Here is an 8,293-nt window from a genome sequence, read left to right on the forward strand (position 1 = left end):
GTCCTTCCAATGAACACCCAGGACTGATCTCCTTTAGCATGGACTGGTTGGATCTCCTTGCAGTCCAAGGGACTCCCAAGAATCTTCTCCAACACCACAGTTCAAAAGCATCAGTTCTTCAGAGCTCAGCTTTCTTTATAGTCCAACTCTCACATCCATACATGACCACTGGAAAAACCATAGCCTTGACTAGACAGACCTTTGTTGACAAAGTAATGTCTCTGCTTTTTAATATGCTGTCTAGGTTGGTCATAATTTATGCTCTTTATATAAAGTTATTTCACATTTTTGTTTGGTTGAAAAACAAATTCTAGTACGTGACCAAATAATGCCTGGCTTTTCTTTCCCCCTCAGCATCATTGGAAAGTAAACAGCCCATACAACTTTATGATTTTCGCCATTTTGCATAAAATATTTCTAGGATGCAGTATTGACTCTTCTGCCTTAAATAGTAATCTGGGCCTACATTGACTTTGATATTTGTGGCCATTATTTAAACAACCATTTATATTCAGTACTCTGATGCTTTCTGGGATTACTGAGACATTTGTAAAGCTATTTGCCACAACCCTAAAAGGTAACCAGACTTTCACTTCCTTCCCCTATTGAACCTTGGAAGTTTATATAGTTTTTCCAGTAAATAATGCTATTCCTTAAATTATTTTAAAAACCACCTTTAGATTTTTTTTCTCTGCATTTGTTCCACATTTTTCAGCTAGTCTTAGTGAAATGATCATGTAGACTGTGTGGTAACAAAGCAGTAACAGAGGTGATAGGTATTCATAAAGTCTGATTTCCTTCATATGTCAAAAAACTGGCCACTAAAGTCACTATATACAAAAAAGAATATCTGTTTGGGCTTCCTAAATTCCAGTATGCTTGTTTAAAAGCAATCATTTTTATACATAACATGAGTAAACCTTTATGGTAAAGTCTTAAAGTTTGCTGGTTTAAACTGTCAAGAATTATTGAAAAGCCAGTAGTAATTGTTATTTAGGAATATCTGAATGAAAATGTTCAGACCCAGACTTGCTCTTTCGAATTTTTGGTGCCATCACCTCTTCTTAGATAAGTTAACCAAAATCGACTATTTTAACAGTAATAACTAAAATTTGAGTTACTTGCTTGGCTTGTTAGGTTTGTATAATTATAATTGAACTTACAAAATACTTTTGAATAATGAGTTGCTTTTAAATTAATCAAATTGCTAAGCCCTACTGTAGCATAAGTTAGCCTGAAGATAAATTTGCATGTTTATTATATGCAGTGTTAGTTATATAGTAAATGAAAATTTCTTAATTTGGAAATTTTAATTAGGAATTGATAATTGGACTTTGTTTACAGAAAGCCACAAAGAAAACTGATAAACCCAGACCAGAAGATAAAGATGATCTAGATGTAACAGAGCTCTCTAACGAAGATCTTCTGGACCAGCTTGTGAAATACGGAGTGAACCCTGGTCCTATTGTGGGTAAGCTGATTAAGTTTCAAGTATCCTTTTATGAAGCAGTCCCCAAAATTGTTTTCCCCTCTTGTCTAGTAGGTAGAGTTTTTGTTCTAAGGGCCTGTCATTAATTATTTTTATGACCAAGACTTTAGTTTCCCTAAATACAAATATAGATGGGGGAAATAAAGTTAGACAATTGAACTATATAATCTTAACTATATAATCCTCAAGATTACTCTGTTGAGATTGTTTTGTTTTGTGCCCGTATCGTATTGCTTGGTGAGACATAACGGGTCTTACATAACAGTTGAGGAAAATCTTAGGTAACATAGCTGGCCAGATTAATCCAAATCAGTAAGTTAGTGACAGACTTGTTAATATAACTCAAGTTATTAAATTCCCAGCATAGTACCCCCTTTTAGTTATCATTAAAAATGCGGTTTAAAAAATCTTGTCTTAATTATAATTCAAGAAGGATACCCTAAAGAACAAACTGAAAAGAGAAAACTTGAAAGTAAATACCCTGGATTTTCATCATTTGGTTATTGTTAAGTCATTAAGTTTGCAAGGCTGATATGCCTTAATTTTGGAGGGTGTTGGCAATAAACTCAAGATAAGAAAGTTCTGTTTGATCTTCTCAGTTATATAAAATTTTGAATACTATAGATTTGTGAGTTTTTATCTGTAGGTATAGTTGCAAATAAGAATTAATGTACTGCTTCCAAATGGATGATAGTAAGCCTATTAATATAATTACGAACAGACAATAAATACACTTTTTATATTTTTCATTTAAAATTATAAAAGGAGATGTTGGAACCTGTGTATTGTGTATCAAACATATTAAATTACATGTTGATATGCCAGTTGTTTGTTTTTTTCCCCAGCTTTATTGAGGTATAATTGACAAACATGTTGTACATATGTGGTGTACAACTTCCTGTACATTGTGAAATGATCACCGTAATCAAGCTAATTAACATATCTATCACTTCATATGGTTTTCTTTTTATATGTGTATGTGTGGTGAGAGCAAAGATCTACCTTAGCAAATTTCAAGGATGTGATACAGCATTGTTAACTATAGCCCAAGCCATACTTAGATTTCTAGAACTTATTCATCTTGTATAACTGAAAGGTTAAATACAGCTCTCTATTTCCCCTTCCCCAGCTCTTCATCTTAAGACTACTTTTATACATAGCATTCTGAGGTGCACATTGTTTCTAGAAAACATGTTTATCATGTTATTCCTCTTATAGAAATCAAGGAAAGATATACATTAGCGTAAAATATTTTTGGTTGTCATTGATGTTTAAATTATTTATAATCAATTTTATTTTGCCATCTAATTGGTGTATAATTTCTGTTTATAACACATTTTCCATAAAAGGTCATTTTTACTGCAGCAGTACATTTAAATATGATTTAACATCTTAAGTTTACTGTGTTGTGTGTCAAATATATTGAATTTAAAATTTTGACTTTACAGGGCTTTTTCCATAACTGAATGACGTTTTATAGGCATATTAATCTCTTAGAATTATGGAGTTTAAATCATAATAATTTAGAGTACAGTCTGTTTATAAACATTTTTCTACAAAGGCAAATACTATGGTGGTGCTAGTGGTAAAGAACCCGCCTGCCAGTGCAGGAGATGTAGATGTGGGTTTTATCCCCAGGTCGGGAAGACCCCTGAGGAGGAAATGGCAACCCACTCCAGTGTTCTTGCCTGGAGAATTCCACGGACAGAGAAGCCTGGTGGGCTGCAGTCCATAGGGTCACAAAAAGTCAGACACGACTAAAGTGACAACACTCGCTACATAGTACTAGAGAAATTACACAAAGTTCAAAACTTTTTACTCAAAGATACTCAGTCATAGGTGGCTCTTCAGTAGTAGGATATCCTTAAGACCTAAATCAGTCTATTGTGTATCCCATGCTACTAAAAAGAAAAAAACACTGTTATAATCATGTATTAAAATCTCAGGAGAAAAACCTGTTTTAGAAAATATTTTAAGCACTTAAGTTTAGAAGAAGAAACAGTGAAAAGTAGCATTTTAATGTTTCCAAAGATAATGTCTGAGCTGAATCTTTAAATAAGACAATACAAGTAATAAAACAAGTTCTGCCTTAATGCAGGAACAACCAGGAAACTATATGAGAAAAAGCTGTTGAAACTGAGGGAACAAGGAACAGAATCTAGATCTTCTACTCCTCTGCCAACAATTTCTTCTTCAGTGGAAAATACAAGACAGAATGGAAGTAATGACTCTGACAGATACAGTGACAATGAAGAAGGTAAAATTTTGTGATGTTAATAAACTATATAATCAAAAAAATAAAAATTTTTCAGATTCATCAGATATAATAAACATGAAGATAAAATTTTAAATAATATTACCAAGATATATGTAGATTTTGTTCCCATGATTAGTCCTCCAAGTAATTTGATTTAATACCTTTTGTTGAGAATTCTAAGAAACAGAAAAGTACAGATGTCTAATTTTTGTCACATAAAATTGCCAGGTATCCTTATCTTTTTTGCTGCAAGTCTCATCTTTCTAAGAGGAAAAAGTGTTACGAGTAGAGACAAAGTTTCCCCGCTTACCCCTTTCCGAGTAACATCTCCACAGAAGCAAACACTATCATTAATTTGATGCTTATTTTTGCAGCCTATTTTAAAATACTTTTTCATATACATCTGTCTGTGGTATTATTTTGTACTTTTTTAAAAATCAGTGTGATATCATGCTATATCTTACCACTTGTTTTTCTTTATTCTGTGTTATATTACTAAGATCTCTTTTCGATTTATTACATATGTCTGGTTTATTTCTCATATAGCAGTAGTCTTTACATATGGCATGTTTTCTCTGTTCTCTGTTGATAAGCATTTAAATTTATAATTTTTGCTAGAAGATCTGATTTCAAGACAACTATAGTAAATTTGACATACTTTTTGTGGGCTATTTTAAGGAAAACTGGCCATGGTATTTAAATATTTTTCAAGTAATATGTGAAATAAACAACCTTTTAAAATTTATTATATGACAACTTGACACTTATAAATTTTTAATTCATATGACTTGTTTGTTAGCTCATGACTATTTAATGACTCAAATTGGTTATATCTCTATAAGCATTGCCTGTCAGGGCACAATCTGTCAGATTGGTTGTTCTGAATATGAAATATAGAGTCTTTTCCTTCACCACTATGTTAGCAAAGAGGCAAAGAGTAGAATCAGATTAAACACAGTAATGCTTAAACTTCCTGCCTCTTTTGCCTCTACAGGAAAGAAGAAAGAACACAAGAAAGCGAAGTCCACTAGGGATTTTGTTCCTTTTTCTGAACTTCCAACTACTGCCTCTGGTGGATTTTTTCAGGCTATTTCTTTTCCTGAAATCTCCACCCGTCCTCCTCTGGGCAGGACAGAACAACAGGCAGCTAAGAAAGTACATTCTTCTAAGGGAGACCTACCTAGGGAACCTCTTACTGCCACAACCTTGCCTGACAGGGACCAAAAGTTAGCCTCTGGAGGTTTGTTTGTTTCCTCCAAGTCTAGCCATGATAGATGTTTAGAGAAAAGTTCTTCGTCATCTCCTCAGCATGAACTCGCTGCCATGTTGGTCTCTGCTGCAGCTTCTCCTTCACTGATTAAAGAAACTACCAGTACTTGCTATAAAGACACAGTAGAAAATATTTACTTTGGAGAGAAAAGTGGAATTCAGCCAGTATGTACCAAGAGGTCCCATGGTTCAGATCAGTCAGTTGTCTCCAGTGAAAGGAAAGCACTAGAAGAGTCTGAGCAATCACAAGTAATTTCTCCACCACTTGCTAGGGCAATCAGAGATTATGTCAATTCTCTATTGGTCCAGGGTGGAGGAGGTAGGTTGCCTGGGACTTCTAACTCTACACCTCTTCTTGATGTAGCAAATACACGGAAGAGAATTGGTCCATCTAATGTTCGAGAAACTGAACCCCTGTCTCCTCCACGAAAATTACCGAGATTCAGTGAAAAGTCAGTAGAGGAAAAGGATTCAGGTTCCTTTGTGACATTTCAAAATACACCTGGATCTGAACTGATGTCTTTTGCAAAAACTGTTGTTTCTCACTCACTCGCTACTTTAGGCATAGAAATGTCTGAGCAATCACAGCATGATAAAATAGATGCCCCCGAACTATCTTTTCCCTTCCATGAATCTATTTTAAAAGTAATTGAAGAGGAGTGGCAGCAAATTGATAGGCAGCCGCCTTCATTGGCATGCAGGTATCCAGTTTCTTCTAGAGAGGCAACACGGATATTATCGGTTCCAAAAGTAGATGATGAAATCCTAGAGTTTATTTCTCATGCCGCTCCACCAGCGAGTATTCAGGCAGCTTCCACTGAGTCCTGTGATAAACAGTTGGACTTAGCACTTTGTAGAACCTATGAAGCTGCAGCATCAGCATTGCAGGTTGCAACCCACACTGCCTTTGTAGCTCGGGCTCTGCAGGCAGATGTGAGTCAGGCTGCACAAATTCTTAGCTCAGATCCTAGTTGCACGAACCAGGCAGTTGGATTGCTAAGCAGAGCATATGATGCAGCCTCATTCCTTTGTGAAGCTGCCTTTGATGAGGTAAAGATGGCTGCCCATACCATGGGATCTTCCACTTTAGGCCGCCGACATCTCTGGCTAAAGGATTGCAGAATAAATCCAGCTTCTAAGAATAAGCTGGCTGTTGTGCCCTTTAAAGGTGGAACATTATTTGGAAGAGAAGTACTCAAAGTAATTAAAAAGTATGGAAATAAACACTAGTAAAATTAAGAATAAAGACATCTATGTAATCTTTAATATGGGGAACTTGGCAGCTTTTCTAGGAATTTGAAATACTTTTATGCCAAACTGTCAAACTTCTACCAGTTAAATTGAACTATAAAGGTAATTGCCTACATATAACTGCCTTTTTTTTAAAGTTGGCTATATAGAAAGCCTGAGACTAACAGTTTAAAGCTTTTCTAGATCATATGTTTTTTCTCAAATAGTTGTTCCTATTTTAAGATTTTAAGGTTTTCTTACAGCTCTTTAAGAAAATTCCATTAACTAGATTATAAGTTGAGTCTTCATGGTTTAAATATTACTAAATATCTCTTTGCTTTCCAGAACTTATATTTTCTACATATTTTCTCTTCTCACTTATGTTGTTTTTGCTGATGTCTATAGTATTGTTCATAATATTCCAAATCAGTGCAACTCAAAGTGCCAGTCTACAAACTGTTACTTATCCACAGATAAGATAAGCATGTACCAGAATTTGAATCTAGACCAATGACAGGGTTTATTTTTGAGGTAAAATTTTATTGAGAGAGACAGACAGTGTGCTGATTTACATTCCAGTGCAAATGCCTCATTTTTTCATGGACTGGTAGCAAACAGTTGGTAGACCACACTTTGAGAAATACTGCTCTAGACCATAGTATTCTGGGATACTGCAGTCTCACCATAACTGTAAAACTATAGTCAAATGAATTAAGAAAGATGGAACTTACACTCCTAAGGTGTGTAGTAATTCATGGATGATTTGGCTTAATCTAAGCTAAATTTTCAAAGCAATTTTGTTAGTTTTTTTTTAAGTTATAAGAAATCATACTGTATACCAGTTTCTATGTGTCAATATAAAGCAGTATATTATTCTTTGTTTTCATTTCTATGATTGTAAGATGAGAGAGTCTAATTGTAGAGGCACTTGATTATTGAATTTCTTTGTATTTTTATGGAAAATAGTAGATTAAGTATAAGCAAAATACAGTCTCTTGGGACTTACAGCTATTACTATATTCTTAGACTAACCTGTCCATCTTTGCAGCTTTCTGGGAGTAATTTTGTTATTTGTCTTTTGAAATGTACATGTATACATGTACCTATTAAGTACTCTGTGATTTTTTAAATGTGTAACTGTAGAATGCTTCTGCAAATTCAATAAAGTTGTTAAATTGGAACAGTTTTGTGTGGTCTCCACAAACATGTTGTATGTGTGTGTTTTATTCTTGGAGTTTCAGCAAGTTAGATATTTGTGGATGAACGTGCCTTTTCCATTTCCTCATAGAAACTACCTGACATTCCAATGGTATAGCTGAAAATATTCAGATTTTTTTTTTTGTTTTCTATTTGAGGACCATGGGTTTTTTTTTTTTAACTGAAGTATAGTTCATGAGGATCATGTTTTTTATCAGCTATTGAAATTTAAGTTTGTAAGAGAAACTAGTCTGTGACCAGATAACTAATTTGTGTAACTGAATTTCTGCTAACTACTGTTGGGTTCTTTACTTTGTGCTTTCTAATTCTTAAGATTCTGAGTTAACGGACAAAAGACTTTGTTAAGGATTGTCCCATAGATAATAGAGCCATTAATAGAATTACTAGGAAGTGGGGGATGGAGTTGATACCTTAATCCTAAATAAAGATGGAACTATCTGAACTGACATGGTAAAAAGGAAAAATCACTGTTTATTTTTGGGAAACTTGGAAGTAGACTGGAGTGACTAGTGCTAGTCTAGATAGTTAGCAAGCCACATAATTATCTTGACTGTTTTTTAGCGAAACCATTGACTTCATGAAGACTAAGCTTTTGTTTTAAGAATTGACTCCATTTCTGTCTCTGATAAGAAAGTAATTAACTTTTTGTTAATAGAAGTGACGACATTAATTTTGTTACACTGATAAATGGCCACAATAGTATGGAAGCTAACTAAAATTTTTATCAGTCTCTTGAAAAATCTAGCCCCTCAAATGGTGATAAAATCAAGACTAGGAGAATGGGATTTTGAACCATATAAAAAGATACATGTATTTGAGTTGTTATGGTA

General features: G+C 34.2%; 1 protein-coding gene across 1 annotated transcript in view; it reads left to right on the forward strand.

Moving 5' to 3' along the window:
- LOC104982272 (lamina-associated polypeptide 2, isoform alpha-like) overlaps positions 1 to 7,426 on the forward strand; it is a 13,824-nt gene extending 6,398 nt beyond the window's left edge. Inside the window, exons 4-6 of the mRNA XM_010831616.1 lie at positions 1,345 to 1,471; positions 3,588 to 3,746; positions 4,741 to 7,426. Of these exons, the coding sequence (XP_010829918.1) occupies positions 1,345 to 1,471; positions 3,588 to 3,746; positions 4,741 to 6,245 (1,791 nt within the window). The 3' untranslated portion in view covers positions 6,246 to 7,426. The remainder of the gene's footprint in view (positions 1 to 1,344; positions 1,472 to 3,587; positions 3,747 to 4,740) is intronic.
- The last annotated feature ends 867 nt before the right edge of the window (positions 7,427 to 8,293 follow it).

This window comes from Bison bison, unplaced genomic scaffold, assembly GCF_000754665.1.
Source record: "Bison bison bison isolate TAMUID 2011002044 unplaced genomic scaffold, Bison_UMD1.0 scf7180017864529, whole genome shotgun sequence".
NCBI classification, from domain to species: domain Eukaryota; kingdom Metazoa; phylum Chordata; class Mammalia; order Artiodactyla; family Bovidae; genus Bison; species Bison bison.